At 29.2% G+C, this 19,396-nt stretch overlaps 1 protein-coding gene across 5 annotated transcripts in view; it reads right to left on the bottom strand.

The window, feature by feature from the left end:
- Positions 1 to 7,528: 7,528 nt before the first annotated feature.
- LOC107449794 (uncharacterized) overlaps positions 7,529 to 19,396 on the bottom strand; it is a 65,147-nt gene continuing 53,279 nt past the window's right edge. For 4 of the 5 annotated variants that reach the window (XM_016065455.5, XM_016065459.5, XM_071184567.2 and 1 more), the window contains 6 exons: positions 18,600 to 18,937; positions 17,009 to 17,120; positions 15,940 to 16,179; positions 14,383 to 14,738; positions 11,530 to 11,681; positions 7,529 to 7,927 (listed from right to left, as the gene is read on the bottom strand). In XM_016065455.5, the coding sequence (XP_015920941.2) occupies positions 7,852 to 7,927; positions 11,530 to 11,681; positions 14,383 to 14,738; positions 15,940 to 16,179; positions 17,009 to 17,120; positions 18,600 to 18,937 (1,274 nt within the window). In that variant the 3' untranslated portion in view covers positions 7,529 to 7,851. The remainder of the gene's footprint in view (positions 7,928 to 11,529; positions 11,682 to 14,382; positions 14,739 to 15,939; positions 16,180 to 17,008; positions 17,121 to 18,599; positions 18,938 to 19,396) is intronic. The other variant, XM_016065467.5, reaches the window with a different exon arrangement.

Raw genomic sequence — 19,396 nt, 5'->3', positions numbered from 1 at the left:
TTCGATACCTGTTTTCTCCGAGCGGAGCTCGGTCACCCGCTGGTTATCAGTAAAATCAAATATAAAAATTATGAATGATAGATCTTAATAAATAACTAATATTTTTTATTTAAGTTTGCGCTTAGTTTTATATCATAAAAATTAGTTTACTTAATAAAATGAGAGGTTTAGTTTTTTTAAAATAACTATTTTTTTAATTTAACCTTTAACTCTAAAACTAAATCATTGATGGCATTGTTTTTAGTGCACTCTGCTGACTGTAACAAGAGGTTGTCAATCTCTTTCAGAAGTCGTCAAAAAGAGCTCTCTAAATAAGAACCACTCACAAAATAGTAGTTTTGTTATTTGACCTTTTCTACATTTATTGCGGTTTTACTGCATAAATAGTTAAAAACTTCTAGTAGTAGAACTATAAATGCACAATGGAAACATCTCATCAAAATTTTGATCCCCTGCTTTGGTAGCCCCTCGACCAACGTGCAAAGTCAAGCACTTCATGGCGTACCCTCAGTCCCTCTTCAGACGGATCAATGTGGTCACTGACCACTACCAGTGATGTTTAACTTTGATGATCTACTGATAACAGTATAAAAACTTCAAGTAAAACAGTAGAGTTTTTTACACATTCATTAATGAATTATGATTTTCCATTTAAAGAAATTTTATTTTCTTATAAATGAAAAATAGTACCTAATGCAATTCCCTTATAGTTTTTTTTTTTAATTATCTCTATTAAAAATATTTTTACTATTAAGCAACGTACGTGTTATTATTATACAAAAGATATAAAAGTATATTTATTTAGTTGGATGAATTCTAATGTTTTAATACCATTTTTTGCTATTAAAATAGTTAGGCAAGGAGAAAAACGTTGAGGATACCAATCGATGTTTTACAGTTTATCTTTTAGAAAATATACTATGTAAAATGACATAAATAATTATTACATTTGTTATGTAATTAAATTTACAAATTAGAATATAGAAATATTCATTCTGTCTAAAATCATGAATTTATGTTTACCTAAATAGAAAAATGCAAAATTTATTTGCTCTTTAATGACTTGTTTTTTTATTTATAGAATTTTACTCAAAATCACAACTCCTTATGTACTATTGTTTCAGTGATGCAGATAGATTTTCATTTATGTGTTCATGAGCGTGGTACAAAGAAATATATGTTCAATCAAATGTATCCAAAATCTTTATATGTCTTTTATTAAAATATAACCACTTTATATAAGTTTGTCAAAACATTTTTCACTTAGGAAAATTTGACAATTTTCTGACTAGAAAGAGCTTTTAAATTTTTGATGGAGCTCTGTATCTGACAGTTTTAAGTAAAAAATGTTTATATTATCACCTCCTTGCATCGGAAGTGCTTCAAAATGTGACTGATTATTTTTTTTTATATCTCGATTTTAAATTAATTTCATCGATGCTAGTTAAATTTTCAGTTGAATTTAAAAGGTAACATTTTATGGCAACTGGTTAATTGCTTAATTTTAAAAAAATATAAATTTGATTCTGTTATATATTATTCTTTAGTTTATGCTTAATCGAACAATAAGTACAAATTTAAGTTTATTCTCACCTTAACTTAGAAATATATCAATTTTCAATCTAGTATGAACTAAACTGTTACGGAAATTAAAATATATTTTCAGATGTAGAAGTTCGATCCGTGTCGGTCCGTAACCTCCGAGAAAGGGGTTACTTCTCGGAGGTTACGGTCGGTCTAAGACTATCTGTGTACGCTAAATCTGTCGAAAGTCCATGTAAGTTGCCATAACAAATTTATATCTCTATGGCAACTGGATCGGAGATTGATCTTGCTCTGGTTCAGGTCAAAATTACGATCTGTAGATGGATGTTGTGTGAATGTGGTCTCCCTGTAAAACTGGCATAAGTCAAATTCTTGGCCATAGATAGCGCCACTGGAAAACAAGAAGAGCACTCCTTTTGTCTTAAAATAGGTTTGTCAGTATTGACCAGTGGCATAAGACAGCAACTGTGTTACGAACAAAATTTTAGAAAAACAAATTCGAGGCATTAGCCACATCATGCTATATGATGTCAGAGGACTGCAGTGTTCATTCTAAACCTTAAAAAGGGCATTTTTCACAAATATTTGCATAACTTTTTAAGATACTCAAAATATGCAAAGTTATAAATTTTACCTTTAAAAAAATCTTATCTTTTTAAAGATAAAATGTAAATCAAAAATAATTCCTCAGTTAAATTCGCACATTCTATAAATTAGTTTTAAAATGAGCGTAATTCTCAAATTTTGTAATTGTTGTGCGTCATAATAATAACTTATTAATCATATATATTTTAAAAACGATGCCACATCATATATATTTTAAAAATGAAAGAAAAAACGATAAGTAATTGTAACGACTGCCGAAAAGGCGATGGAATTGTCACGAATCAAACGCGTGAAAAAGTGATTACTTAAAATATAAAATTAGTCAGCCATGATTAATTACATCAGAATCGAAAAAACCACAAGGAAATAGTTAAGAAACGACAAACAGTTGCCGAAAAAACGATCGATCTAAATTGCGAATGTTAAATAGCGACTCGCTTGCTGTAATAGCATCGTATAAAAATTATCAGAATAAGACAAAACAAGCGAAAATAGCCGAAAACGACGACAATTGTGATGGAATCGTAGCAATCTTATAAAAATATCGAGGGGGGGGGGATATAAAAATCACATGCAAAAGGCTGATAAAATTATATAAGTATTTTCAAAAATAACTATTTGGTTTTCTGGAAAGTTCGTGCCGATTCATTATTTAGTATTATAGATTTACACGAACTTTCCGAACGACCCAATATAATCCGACGACGGGAAATTATAATGAAAGGGGTCTGTAAAATGATAAATAACTGCCGAAAAACCTATCAAAAATGGCGTGAAATTGTGATAGAATCGAACGCATCAAATAATGATAATTCGAATTTTGAACATCACATTAAACATATGCAGAAGGGCCGAAAAAATTATTAATAACTTCCGTAAAAGCACTCATCAAACGCCATGAAATGGGATGGAATCGTCATGAATCGAATGTATCACATAGTGATAACGCAAATTCGAAATTTGCACGTCATAACATCGTATTAAAAATATCAAATTTGAAACTCCATGAGAAAAAATGACAGCTTTCGAAAAAAATTATCATCAAACGACCTGAAATTAAGATGGAATCGTTACGAATTGAACACATTAAATAGTGATAACGCAAATTCGACGTATTGTATTAAAAATATAGAATTTAAAAAAAAAAAAACGATAAAAGGATATATAACTGTCGAAACACCTTTCAAAACGAGGAGAAATTTTGATACTATCATCACAAATCGAATGCATCAAATAGTCATAACTCAAATTCGAAAGTCGTGATAACGTATTAAACATATCGACACTTAAAAGAACATGTAAAAGGGGGGCGAAAGAAAGGACAAATAACTTTTATCGAAGAAACGATCATCAAATGCAGTGAGTGGATACGATAGAATCGTCACGAATCAAACGTATTAAATAAAGATAACCATAATTCTAATTTCGAAAGACTTAATAACATCGTATTAAAAATATCGAATATGAAAAACCACGTGAAAAAAGCCGATAAAATTACGTATATAACTGACGAAAATCTAACATAAAACGACGAGAAATTGTGATAGAATCGAATGCATCCAATAGTGATAACATCCTATTAAACTTATCGGAATTTTAAAAAAACATGTAAAAGGGCTGAAAAAAATTAACATGAAATGACGCAATTATGATGTCACGAATCGAACGCTTCAAAAAAGTGCCCAAGTTCAAAATATGCATGTCGTAATTTATATTATTTTCAGAGACCGATCAAGACAAATTCAGGCCCACAAAATTTTCCGGGAATCTAACAAAATATTTTGAAATCAAATTTCCGAAGAACATAGTCCTAACAATTTCTTCTTCTCTTCTAGATTCATTTTATAGTCCTAACAATAAAAAGAATCTACTGAACTGCATGATTCGAGCGAAACATTCTAGAAAATTTTGAAAGCAGACAATTGAAGATTATTTTTCTATGATGAAGTTTAGACGTCTAAATATTAAAGCAAAATATAAAACAACAAAACAAAGTTGTATGAAAATAAAAATAGTTTGATCACAAACAATTGAAATCAGTGATATTTTGATAAAAGTCACTGGTTAGCAGAATTGTTTTAAAGATTGTAGCCCTCCATCTACAGCTTTACATATTTGTTAAGAACATGTTAGTTCTTGTTGACACTATGAGAGACTTTGGGAATATGCATTCTCGTTGCATTTGCACTGCAAGCAGTTTGAGTAAGATTTGCACCAATTTAAATTTAGCTGTACTTTCGAATTTGATTAGTGCAATGCTTACACGAGTTTGGTTTATCACGATATAAAGAAAATTTGAAATAAAAAATGCCTTTTTTGAGATTAACTGTTTCTTTCGGTATTTTTTTTAAAAAAAAGTAATAGTGACTTTTTACTAATTTTTGAGGCCCCCCAGAAAGTGTGGGTCTCAGGCGATAATCAAGCCCTGTATTATTTTGAAAAACCATATGGAAAATAAAACTTAATTCTGGCCGAAACACGATTTCTGTCGAAAAAACGAACAGAAAACCACGTGGATTTACCAAAAAGAAACAGCGCGATTAGGCCCCCCCTCCCCGTTAAATATGTGGGAGTGCCCCGCCTAGAATGAACCCTGGGACTGCAAGACTTGGTTCTTTTTTAGGATACAGAGTGAATATCATACTTACTTTTGTAAATATGAATCAGGTATGTTAAAGTTAGAAATCAAGATTTATGCAAAATCAGCAAGGATTTTTCTCTATAAGGTATATTCATATTCCTAAACCCTTAATTTATCCAAATTCTGCATCCTATATCAGCAGTATAAGATTCCCTGCAAGCAACAACAAACAATAGGTGCCAATTTTGCACCTATGGTTTGCTGTTGCTCTGTAATCCAAAAAATTAACTTACTGAAAGTGTTGAATATTTCTGACTTTTCATAATTTAATCCCATATCAAATTATTCATGTGTTAGCCTTAAAAACATTTATATAGAACGTTATACTTAGAATGACAAGAGAGACCAGAGTACCCCCCCCCACTTTCATTAAAAAAATTAGTATTTTAACATATCTATAAAAAAAGTTTTAAGTATTATTGAAAAGTCAAATGTTCTGTTTAGTCAAAATATTTTCGTTAACCCCCTATTATTCTTTATGTTTACTGAAACATAAAAAAAGTTTACACAGATAAAAAACATAAGATAGAAAATAAGAAATATGTAACTAAAAAAATTTCTCTCTTTGAAAAAGTTTTTTTTCTTCTTTTCTTCCCATAGTAGCAGACAGTACCTAACTCTGTGGCAAAAAGCGTTCTTAGGTTAGATAGACAGTACTAACAAACTTACATCTAAAATTACTGGCTAAGTTTCTTTTTAGTTTAAGATATCACAAGTTATTTACTTGAAATTAAAAAAATCATTAGTTGTGTGTATAATAAGATATTTCATAGAGATGATCCTAATTTTGAAACTGAAAAGATTTAAACAAAATTTTTAATTTTATTTCACTAAAATGAAAAATCTGGAACATTTCATCTTTTGGCAAGAAAACTAAAGTTAGGAACAGTTGTCAGATACATCATATGCTAAAATATATTCTATTTTTAAATATGATCTTCAAAATATTATGTCCATCATCAGAGATAAATTTTTATCAGCTCAATATTTTGACTAACTTCAAACAGTTATTCTCAGATTTATTTGACAGTGACAAAATCTTCTTTATGGAATGTCAAAATGTTAGAAAATTTCAATTACAAATTATAAAAAAGTGTTTCAACTTGATAAAACACTGCCAGATTAAGCGTTATCATTTTTCGTTGATTATTTGCGTCACCAAATCCTATGAAAATCTGAAGTATACTTTACAATACTTCAGCAGACAATATTAGCTTGACTTTTTTAAAACTTATTCTATAAAGATAATTAAAACTCCATTAGCAAGATAATGTGAAAAATTTTATTTGAGAAACATTGAATCAATAATGAAAATAAAGACAAAAAGAAACAGAAAAAAAATACACAACATAGAGCTAACTTGAAGCCAAAACTCTCCCCAATCCCGTATCAAAAATAAATTTCTCACTTTCTAAAATCCAGCTACAATGATGACAAGCCTTGGAGAGCTCTCAGCACAGGACTTTTTTTTCTCAATAATTTAAAAGATTTTATTTTATTATATAATAATTTATATATAAGAATGTAGTATTCAAATTAAAGTCCTTTCCTTTAATATATAAAGTTCACAGATAACAGTCGGCACCACATCTGCATCTTGAGTGGAAATAAAACAAATTTACAAACGTGTATGATTTACAGTCTGTTTTAATTATATACAATATGATAATGAACTTTTTCTTCTTCTTCTAAACGATAGAAATACCTTTACAACTGAAGTACCGTTCACAACTTTCATAGCAAAAAAATCTAATAATGATATTAACAAGTTTCATGACATATTTATCATAACATGATCGTTTCATAATCAAAGCATTTCATGATCATGAATTTCAGTACTGCCATGATCATGACTAGAGGGTCAATACATACCAAAATTCCTGACATGAAATTATGGTTTGAATGAACTGCAGTGACTTGTAAAATATGATAATTATGTATAAAAAGACCCAAAGTCTAAATTTGGAATGAAAAATACTTCTTTTAAAAATGCAAGTTAAATGTAACTTGGAACACATTTAAAAGTATATCGCCCCTCTTTTTTACACAGAAATTCAATTGATTATAAAAGATTAGAATAAATAAAAAATTTTAATGGAAAAACAAAAGCAATTTTTTTTATAAAAAACTCATTGATTATTTTCACCCAATAAATCATTTTAAAAATAATATGGCACAACACTTCCTAATATATATATATCCATGCAGAAAAAAAAATATTTATGGTGATGAAAAATTAAAATTATTTTGTAACTCACATTTAAATAGATTAAAATAGTATCAAACACACATAAAAACATAATTATGTTTTCTTGTTACATTTCATTCTGCATAAACACAACATACATAATTATGGTTGATACTCAATTTTTTATTAGGTAAACTCTCGATCAATCTAACTTGAATTATGCACTAACGGTGAAACAACACATTTCATAAACAATTTCATTTATACAACATACAGAAATTGATATTTTTGGGAATTTTTGTCAAATAGGAGCAACTAAGACCTCGTCATTGTTTCAATCAAGGTAATTCTTCAGTTCTTTAAAAATGAGAAGTATAAATTTGAAACTATTTTTCAATTAAAAAAAAAAAAAAAAATTCTAGAATCAAACATAAGGTACAGAAACTTCATGTTTTCAATTTACAATCTTGGAATTTTTAGAAAAATTTATTTAAAAAAAAAATACCATCCTGAGAGTTCATTATCATTTCTAAAAAAAGAAAGAAAAAAAAGCAATGCAGTTTATTTACAATTAACAAATTCTTTGCGTGAAGAAATCTAAAATTTCTTTCACAATTGTACACACGCGACTGATATGGAACGCAGTGTGTGTATGTGTACCGTCAAAGAGGTGGAATTTGTAACAAGTATAATTCATTTATGTCTTCTGTTTGAATGTTAAAAAATTCCAGTATGTCTTTGTGTGTATTTCTTTGCATTATGTCACGTTAAAAATAAAATTCCACAACTGTACGGCTTTCAGGCACCTCGTGGTTTGTTTATTTTTATATAAATTCTTCTATTAAAAGCTTGAAGCATTGTTTGTAACTTGCTATTTCATTCGTCTGAAAGCTTTTCGAATTTTACGTGGCCCTGCTGATGTTGCTTGAGAACTGTCACTACTTGCTCTGAAATATAAATAAAATAATTTTCATTAAAACTTAATAGAACAAAATAAAAATATTCAGATATAAGTGAACAGAATGATAAACACCATATTATTTAGATCAAAAATATTTAATATAAACTTTGAGAAAGAAAAAAGTATTAGAGCCCTCCAGTATGTAAATGAATAAGAGATAGTAAAGATCCATCATCAGTTTATTTGTAAATATTACATAAAAAGGATTAAAAGCATATTTAGACGTTACATGGCCCTTTTAATAGTTGAGTACGGCCGTCAGGAGAGTACGGGCCTCTTAAAAGTTAAAATTTTCCACCAATACAAATAACACCCTGTTAATAATCATAACAAAATCAACTATTACCTATTTTTGAAAAATATTGTACTGTACTTGAAAAAAATTCAAATTAGGAACACTGGTTGTGTGACATAATGAGAAAGTAATTTTATTCGTTAAGAAGACACAACGTTACAATGGTTCAAATAGAAATGGTTTAATCTCCTTAGATTTAAGATTTTTAAAATTTTTTTGTAGAAATGATAATATTTATAATTAGCAACATCTAATCTCTTCTTTTAAAAGGAATTCGATTTTAAACACTACAGTCTTTCTATATTTTTTAAAACTTTGTGTTAGATCAAAATCGTGAAACTGGATTGGATCTGTGAAGAAAAATAAAAAACTTTTTGGTGAAAACATAAGTTTCAGATTATTTTGAATCACTAACACTTCAGCATTAAGGAGGAAAAGGATGAGCAAAGTTAAATTTTTTTCTGGAGCTGGGAAATAAATACAAAAACTACTCCTTTCGTAATATGCAGAAATTTCCTGAATTGTCAAAAAAAGTCAAAATCCCAAAATACAAAACAAACATATAACAGAGTCGCGATGGCTCAATAGTTAAGGCACTGAACTGTGATTGTGAAGAACTGAGGTTCATCCCTGGCATGGGTGCAAGTTGGAAAAAAGGCCAAGACTGAAAATTTTTTGACTGAAATACCTAACATGCACAATACCCCCTCGACATATGCAAACTATCTAAGAAAGCTTTACCATAATACATCAAGTTTAAATACTGTAAAAAAAATATTTATTCATCTGTCTTTTGGTAAAAACTGTTAAAGCAGGTCACTGGGAGGACGGGGAGGGGGGGGGGTGCTCTATATGATACTGAGAATTATAAAAGCAACTTTTAACTATGCTGGGAGATTCTTATTTAATATTTAAAGTGGCAGAAGCATTTAGACAGTTAACTTCAAATTTTTCTGAAATAGAATTTTAAAATTTTGACTACCATATCAAAAAAAATTAAGCAATTATAGGAAGGCACAACTATTAAATTGCTTACTAATGAAACATATACCACATCTTTACAGTAACTAATTCAAGAAAAAACTTACTTCTACTTCTTTGAAGAATCACGATATTGGATTTTAAAATCGCGTGAATATGAGTCGCGATATTGGATTTTAAAATCGCGTGAATATGAATGGTGCGGTTGGATTTTAAAATCGCGCAAATATGAATCAAGCTGTTGGATTTTAAAAACACGAAAATACAAATCACGATATTGGATTTTAATATTGCGTGAATATGAATCGCAATTTTGGAATATAAAATCACTTGAATATGAATTCTGAGGTTGGATTTTAAAATCGCGTGAACATGAATCGCGATATTGGATTTTATAATTGCGCGAATAAGAATCGAGATTTTGGATTTTAAAATCACGTGAATATGAATCGCGCTGTTGGATTTTAAAACCACGAAAGTACAAATTGCGGTATTGAATTTTTAAATCGCGTAATTAAGAATCACGATGCAGAATTTTCAGATCACGTGAATACGAATCGCAATGAGTAATTTTTAAATAGCGTACAAATACGAAAAACGATATCTGATATTACAACTGCGTGATAATGAATCGAAATATTGGATTTAAAAATGAGTGAATACGAATCACGACATTGTATTTTAAACTCGCGAGAATACAAATAGCGATATTGGGTTTTAAAACCGCTTAAATACAAATTGTGATATTGAATTTTAAATCGCGTAATTAAGAATAACGATGCATAATTTTTAGATCACGCCAAAACGAATTGCAATGAGTAGTTTTTAAATAGCGTACAAATACGAAAAACGATACAACTGCGTGATAATGAATTGAAATATTGGATTCAAAAATGCGTGAATACGAATTGTGACGGATTTTAAACTCGCAAGAATACAAATCAAGATATTGGGTTTTAAAAACGCTTAAACACAAAGCGCGATATTGAATATTTAAATTGAGTGAATAGGAATTGCTAGTACGAGTTTTAAATAGCGTAAAAAAAAAATCGCAGCACGTAACTTTTAAATCAGTTAAATACGAAAATCGATGATTGATATTAAAATCGTCTGATTAAAAATCGCAATTTTAGCAAATTCCGGAGCAGTTCCTAACATTTAAAATTCGGAAAATCAGCCAAACAAAAGAAATCAAATAACGGTGGTCAGAAACGAAACGCTTAGACTCCTTTCCACTCTATAGCGGAAGTCGCGGTAATCCAACTATCGTTTGGGCGGCTTGGGTTCTTTAGTTGAACTCTCCAAAAATTTTAGTTTTTGGAACATGGTCGGAAATTTTTGAAAATTGGGAGAAAAAAAGCGGATTTCTGCGGAAGTCTTTCATCCCTGTAAAATAACAACAAAGAAAGTAGACCAATAACGTAGACCTAAAAAATATTTGTAAGGACAGAAAAAAAAAATTCCTATTTCCGTCTTCGAGTCAGTCTTGTTTCCGTCTTACTTCCATCCGCGGACACTTTCGAAAGACGGAAATCCGTCCTGGGGACGGAAGACTTGCACCCATGATCCCTGGTGGTGGGTTGAAGCCCAGACAATTTCAGATCGATGGGTACCAGCTTGTCGGGGGGGGGGGGGGGGGGGCAGCCTGTGCACAGTTTTGATCACAGTGCCATAATCATGCCGCTGGTCACAAAATTGTGGAGCTTTAACCTCCTGCACAACAAAGGGCTGTTGTGGGAACACTTTCCTTTGACAGAAAAATAGCTAAAGTAGACAAAAATCTTCTAGGATAGAAAGTCACACAACCATTTAGAGAAATTAAAAAGTTAATTAAAAGTAAATGTTTAATTTTATTTTTATTCATAAATTTAGTGAACTAGTATAATAAATTTAATAAATACATGTTTTGAAGCCTATCAAAACTGTTGTGTTTAAATATAAGTAATTTCTAATTAAAGAATAAATTTTTTTGCATTTATTTTCAACCCAGTCTGCCATTTGATGATACTTTATTTTAAAGCTTTAGCATTAATTTGAAATAAATAAATAAAAAGAAAGTAGAAATAGTATAGAAACTAATTTAAAAATATACATGTAAATGAATGAAAAATTAATTTATAAACTAAGTATTTGTGGAAAAATAATCAAACAGAGCATTTTGACAAATTGCAATCATATTCATTAAATAATAAGATATGAAGAAAAAAAACTCATGCACAAATAAGTAAATAAAAATGATTTAATACATAAGAAATACATGTTATTTGAAGGAAGAAGCAGTACACTTTATACTTTTACAGAAGTATACTTACGCAAACTGAAATGGTCCGGCTGAAGAAGTAGCCCCAAAATTGAAAGATTGCGGAGTACTAATATTAAATTGAGGTTGGAAATTCTGATTCATGGCGTCCTGAGAAGGAGTACCAAAAGAGAATCCTGATTGTGGCGTGGCTTGCTTCTTTTCCTGAAAAAAGAAAATTTAGTAAGCATATAAAAACATTAATTTATAGGTATGCAAATTAAAAAAAAAAAAAAGCAGCAATTATTAACACCAAGAATTTACTATTGCAGTTTAGTTTCAGATAAGTTCCGATAGAAAGAAGTTCAGATTACCACAACTTCAAAGTTACATTACTCGAAATAATGTACAAGAAAAAAACCTATTGTGAAATTTGATTACTGGTTTTTCTGTTGATATTTTTCAGAGATAAATTTTACAAAATTGGGTATTGAGGTTAAACATTCAATCCAGGTATCCACAAACCCTGAACTGGGAAATATGACTTTTCCAGATTGTCTAAATCAAACTTCTAGGATTTCTCTATCTGGTCAGATATATTTTGTTATTAATAAGGCCCAGATTTTGATGACATTTGCATTTTTGGACATTTTTTGTCCTTTAGAGCATTTTTTGTGATTTATAGGGCATTTTCTTTAAATTTTGGGACGTATTTTGCATTTTAAAGAATTTTTTAAATTTTTTGTTAATGTTTTTCTAATTTTTATTATTTTTGATTATTACACTGGCTTCCAAACAATGAAGAAAATCTCTAGGATATTAAAAGATGAAGCAATATCTTTTCAAATTGAAGAAGAATTGTCAGTAAGTGTGACCGTCCTTTTCAAATACGCACCAATAACATCAGTAGACGCTGAAAGAAGCTTCTTCTGGTATAAAAATTTGCTTTCAGACAAAAGACGCTCCTTTACATTTCAAAATTTTAAAAAAAAATTAATAATCCACTGTAATTCTGATATTTAGTAATATTATGAGAGAGATGGAAGTTGTTATATTCATTTAAGTTTCTATACAAAATGAAAATGTTTTGGAGTCAATACATTTTCCTTTTTTTTTGTTATTTTAGGATATAAAACATTTTTTAAACTTTAATGAACGTAGAACAAATATTGCATTGCTTTATATTTTTTGAAACGACTCATAATAATTTTAAAGAGTAAGACATTGTTTTAGTTCAATATTTTTACTTCTATTTAAGTCATGTCATAAGGCATTTTTAGCGCAATTTTCGCATTTTAAGGGCATTTTTTGCAGTTTGTAAGTGCATTTTTTGCACTTTTTAAGGGCATTAATTGAGATTTTATAGGACATCAAAATCCGGGTTCTAGTTATTAACATTTCACTTATATGTTATTTTTAGACGCAAAATATACAACAAAGCACTTATATTTGCTAGAAGAGTTAGAAAATTAAAAAAGTACAGCAGGACCTCTTTTTTTCAGAGAGGGGGGGGGGCAGGTGGAAAACTCAAATTACAGTGACCTCTCACTTATGCACCACCTCTTTTATGCACCTTTTTCATTTATACGACCATTTTTATAGGTCCCAGTACATTAGATATGAAAATACTGATAAACATACTTCATTTATGGGTCGCTCTAAGAATAAATTTGTCAATTATGCGCCGAAATTTTAGGCTAACATTTTAATTTTTTAATCCTTTAAATATTTTTTCTTTTTTAAAAAGAAATGTTTAAAATTAAAAATGAAGCAAATAAGCAATCCTTGTTACAGATAAAAAGAATATATAATGTTAGATTCTATTGAATTTGCTTCCCCCTGTGACCTTTTCATTTTTGCTGTTTCTGGAAAGACATTCTTTCTAGAATTTTGAATAGGGTGTCTTATCTGTTACACCAACAACAATGAATGCCCATTCATCTTTTAGAAAATGACCATTCCTCTTGTCCAGAGGTTAGTTTTACTTCCATGCTGTTTTCTAGAAAAAAAAGACACCTGGAATACGAAAGATGAAAGAGACCACGATCACTTACTTGCAGTCACATGGACATTATGAATAAATAAAAGGAGGTGATCAGACAGAAGTGACAGAAGCACTTGAACAACTTACTGTGCAGCATATTATGACGTCAAGTACTTTTCTTAGAAATTTATCATATGATGTTTCACCCCCTTCCATAAAACTCAAATTGTTTGTGAAGAACTGTTCATTTATATCTAACTAACACTTGTGAACGATGGGAACGTGGTGAATGATACTGACGAGATGATAAAGTTCCTTCAAATCACACAGCAGTATTGAAAGCTTTAGACACTATTCCCGACTACTTACTATTTAATTTTGCTTCTGAAACTCCCCCTTATCCCATTTATATGAGCTGGAAAAAAACAGTTTTTGAATAATGTCGTCAAAAACAAATACAAACATGTATTAAGATTATTTTGTAAGAAAATAAATTGTCTTAAGGTATGTTAAATTTTTTCTTTGTATAATTATAGTAAATACCAAAGTAGTATAAATTTTAACATTTTATCTTTAGAAACACATTTATTATTGTTAGAATTTTGAAGTTTTTCACTTATGCGCTTTTTTCTCTTGGCCCCTTACACCGGTGCATAAGTGAGAGTTCACTGTAATTTATTTCCCCCGAATTTTTCGGGAAATTAATTTTGGATAATTAAATTCCCTGACATTTCCGAACTTTTTCCAAAGTGATAAAATTCTCTGATTCTGAAGCCATTCTGCCAGTAAAAAAAGACTTATATCACGTACATTTTTTTAAAATACTTTTTAATAAAACAACAAAAAAAAAACTCTCCCCTCGTTTTTTTTCCCCTCACTTTTATATTTCTTATATATTTAATTCTAATTTAAGAAAATGTACGACAACTAAAAGCATATTACCACTCCAAACTGGAAGACAGGAGTTGAGTTGGAAGAAGTGGGGAGACCAAAATTGAAACCCCCTGGAGCTTGTTTTCCAAAAGCGGGAGTTGTTGAATTTCCAAACATCGGCTGAGTAGGTGCACTACCAAATGCAGGCACAGGCATTTGAGTAGAACTAGCTGCTGGTTGAAGAGAGTTAACAGTTTCTGGTTTATTTCCAAATGCAAAAGCACTACTAGCAGCTCCACCAAATCCAATAGTGGGTGCACTAGTTGCAATAGTAGGCTGGTTTCCAAACTGAAATGGCACAGCTGGAGTTGATGATAAATTATTTTCAAAGGTAGTAATTGAAGGCTTGGCAGTTGAAGCACTTCCTATGAAAGAACATTTGTAAATTTTTAAAACATATTAATATTTATCCTTTTGCATGATAGAAATAATAAGACTAAAATATTCATAAAAACGACTGCCACTGATAACACAACTAACATTTATATCAACGACATTTTGATAATCAGAAATAGTAGTTGCACAGATATAACATTTAAGCATATTTTTTAAATATAATTTATATTCTTACACAATACAATAATAAAATTTACAATAGATATAACAAAATCTATATCATATACATATTTTTTCCTGTTTTAAGAAATTTTTTTTTGTTTAATTTTAAAATTATAATTAAATTAGCTTTTTTGTTGGATATAAAACATTGTCAAAAAATAACTTAATACATTCAAAGGATGTTATAGATATGTTCTCATTTGGCCAAATGCAAAATTTTCAATCAACTGGACTAAAAATAGCAACAATTTGGTATTTGGGAAAACAAATGATTTATTATCAATGATATTAGATTTCATTAAAAAAAAAAAAAGAATAAAATAAAATTGTCCTAAATATTTATTAATCATAAGAAGTAATAGCATTTATTAATTGTTAACAAATTTAAAATAAAAGTATAGCATTATATTGGTGAAATGGTTTACTATAGAGCAAAGAATTCAAGAAAAAAATTTCAAACTTTGTAGCTGTTTTTTTTTTCACTTCAAATTTTTGAAGGTTTTGATATAGAGACGTGATACAAAATTCTAAAGACGTTAATAAATTACATGCATTAAATGCACTTTTTTTGTAAAAGAACAAATTTTAAAAAATTTTCTTTCCACTTAATATAAAGAAAATAAAAATCAATTATTTTTAAATTTTACTGTTTTCATGCTGTTTCGTTTTGGTCTGTTTTCTTACCTCAAATAGTATTGATCTGCCAAGAAACAAGTTACATCCTTAACATCTTTTAATTTAAATGTATTTAACTATTATTATTTTAAGTGTATTAATTTTCGCTATAAAATTTGAAAGTAGCAAAAGTAGAATTGCTTTACAATTTTAAAAGTTCCATTGAGGATTCCTAATTCATTATTTTACACTAGTACATATTTCTCTTAAACTTAAAAGTGACACTTAGTATTATAACAGCAGTTCACACTTTTGCATCAATTGGATCGCTTAATTACACGCAAATGATCTGATTAAAAAACAGTAAATAATTTATTTTAATTAATTTCTTACCAGAACCAAATGCAAAAGATGGTGTTGATGCAGTAGTTGCCTCACTTTTTGCTCCAAACACAAAATTACCAGTAGAAGATGCAGGTGTTGCACTGAATGTAAAACCAGTTGAAGCAGCAGTTGTTGTTGAAGGGGCATTGAATGTAAATCCGCTTGAGGGAGAACTTGTTGTAGCGACTGCTTTGAAATTTAGGGCACTGGTGTTTGATTTTGCATCATTGGTTCCTTTGAATGTAAAACCTGGTAATTAAATTCATTTTGTCAAATTAAGTTGATAAAGCAAGACAAAAATAGTATTTGGGTTATATCTAATTATAAAATAAAATCAGTTTAACTCATACAATGCTAAGATATGATTGAAACTCACTTAAGACACTTAATCAAGCATTTAGTTTAAAATATACCTTAATTTGTTTTTGTTTTTTAAACAGACTAGGACTGATTTTTCTAGTTGTGTCTTATTTATGTAAAACATTTAAGATAACTAGCAGTGGCACTAAAAAACACTTACTGTTATTAAAGTTTAACTAAAAAATTTAATATATATCAAAATAAGTTATTCAACATTTTGTGACAGGATTCGGAGAAGATTTAATAAATGGCACATATTTCCCACTCCCTGCCATTTATATTTTTTGTTCATAAAGATTTTAATGAATATTCACACCATTTGCATCTTGATTTAATGTATTTAAATTACAGCTGCAATTTGTTCTGCCTTTTCTTCTTTTTTAATTTTTTCAATGTGGTGTCTTGTTACTGATGATTTGTATCGTGTTATTGATATGATTTATTAATTTTTTTTTAGATATATACAATTTATTATTGATAACTAGTCAATTTTATATCATTTTCTGACACTTTATTTGTTAGAATACAGAGGATTGAGTTTATTACAAGAATAATTGCCCTAATAAATCAAATACCCAAAATGTGCAAGAATTCAAACTCGAGCAATACTAAATGTAATGAAATATCGTGATGCAAAAATCATTACGATTCCTGATCTAAACTATCAGTGCATGCTACTCAATAAATACAATATTAAATTTTGAAAGGAGACTATTACCTGAAATGCTTTTCTCTTGTCGAAGAGTACCACAAGATGAACATGTAGTTTTATCACTATTATTTTTCACACGGCAACTAGAACATTCCCAAGATGCTTCAGCAGATGGAGCCTACAAAAATGCTTTAAATCAACTTTTGTGTTCAAATAATAAAAAATTATTAGTATTAGGTTAAGCTAAGACTGTAATTAAGTTATTTATAAAATATTTCAAATTCAGCTTAATGACAGCTACAACAAAAAAGAATATTCTCATTTTTCCAAGTCTCTTTTAAAAAAATTTCTCTATTGAATTTTTAACACTCTAATTTGCATACAAAAACTGTTATTCAATGCATAAAATCTAAAAAGTTATTTGAAGTAAGGAAATGTTAATTTATTATTTTGAACAAATTTATATTTCGATTTAACCACTTAACAGTATAATATTTGCATTAAATTATAATAGATATTGTAACTAATACTTTTAACCTCCAAGGTTACTTACATAAATAATAATACTATCACTTATTTGCTGCAAAACCGTACAATTCTTTATTCAGCGAATATTAAATCCAAGGGGGAGAATACAAATTAGATATTTTGTGTTTTCTCTGGCTTATAGGAACCTTTAACGAATGATTTGTGGTAAAACAAATAGATGGATAATTTTTAATTAAACAGCTATTTCTAATAAAATTTTTTGCATATTAACTAAAAATAAAGATTTATTCTTTCAAACATTAACCACTATCTTTTCACTCCTGTCGGATTGACAGGGTGTAGTTCCATCCCCTATTTCTTGCGCCTGTGATATTTCTGGGCAGTAGGGTTCAACATCAGTAATGTGCCAAAAAGATATGAACAATCTATTTCTTTTGTTGGGAATCATGTTTATTTCTTCATCTATACACCAGGTGGCAGTACTGGAATTTTTGTAATGTTTAGGGATAGGTTTTTAAACATGTAAGCTAAAAATTAATCCAAAAATTAAAAACATATATATTTTTCAAATTACATATAATAAAAAAAAAAACCTTTTAAGATCATATCATTATCATCAAAATTTTGTGCAACATGAACTAAAAAAAAATTTACATTGAAATATTTCTAGCAATTTAAATCAATAAAAAAGTAAGTTAAGAAAATATATTCTACTATAATATAAATTTTAAACTTAACAAGTTTCTCTAAGAGAAATTATGCTGATAGGATTACATAATTGCATACCTGCCAACTTTTAATTGTTTCAAGGAAGATTTTCCCCAGTGGTAGCAAAATAGAATTTGAATTACAAATTTTAGGTAGAAACATACGCTGTATTTTGAAAAAGCTGATGCACACTTGTGACACTATTACACATTAATATAGACGCTTAAAAATATTGGTGGTCAAAAAGATAATAAATTAAGTTTATAAATACAAGGAATATATAGAAAGCATACATTTTACTACCACTTTAAATATAGAAATAAAATTTTACGCCAAATGCGTAAAAGTTGGCATGTATGTAATTGTTTATTTTTAAACATGTTATATTTAATAAGGAAACCACATTTTTACACCTTGTAAAATACTAAAAAGAATATAAGAATATGAAGTACAGACTTACATTAGCTCCAAACTGGAAAAGAGGATTTGTTTTGGAGACAGTCGGAGCAGCAAGGTTCAGTCCTCCAGATGTCCCAAAGGTAGACATTGCATTACTAACAGCAGTGCCAAACACTGATTGTGAAGTACCAAATGCAGGAGATGAAGAAACTGTAGGTTTGATAGAATTGTTTGATTCACTTTTAGCTGCTCCAAATGTAAAAGTGTTACTAGCAGCTCCGAATGTGGGAGCAGTTGTCGTTGCAACAGATGATTTACCAAACTGGAAGGGCGCAACAGCAGCTGCAGACAAGTTATTTTCAAAGCCAGTTGTTGAAGGCTTAGAAGTAGAAAGAGTGGCTACAAAAAAAATTAATAAAAATATTTATATAAAGTTAATTTATAACCTGAGTTCAATCTAAGATCCCAATGCCTCTTTTAAAAAATATTTATGCTCAATTTAATTTTTTTTTTGTTAAAAAAGCATAATTTTATGGAACATTTTTTCTAGATTGTGAAAAATTTCAAAATATAAATCTTAATACAGTGTATATAAATCTTAATCTAAAGACTTTTTTAAAACCATTTATATTTACTTAAATTATTTTATTTTATAACCATTGTGGAACAGCCAATCCAATTTTGTGTTTTCGACTACTAATGATCAACTCCGTAGCCTTGTAATAATTTAACCAATTCAGAAAAGGGAATTCCTGGATCAAGTATAGGGAGAAATTTGCATTCATGGAGGACTTATTGATGGAACTAGTCCGCATTTGAGCTACATGGAGAAGAAAAACCATGAAATCCTCCAACGGT

This window comes from Parasteatoda tepidariorum, chromosome 3 (assembly GCF_982258835.1).
Source record: "Parasteatoda tepidariorum strain Cologne lab strain chromosome 3, Ptep-v5.0, whole genome shotgun sequence".
Classification (NCBI taxonomy): Eukaryota; Metazoa; Arthropoda; class Arachnida; order Araneae; family Theridiidae; genus Parasteatoda; species Parasteatoda tepidariorum.
This window is presented reverse-complemented; position numbering and strand designations above follow the sequence as displayed.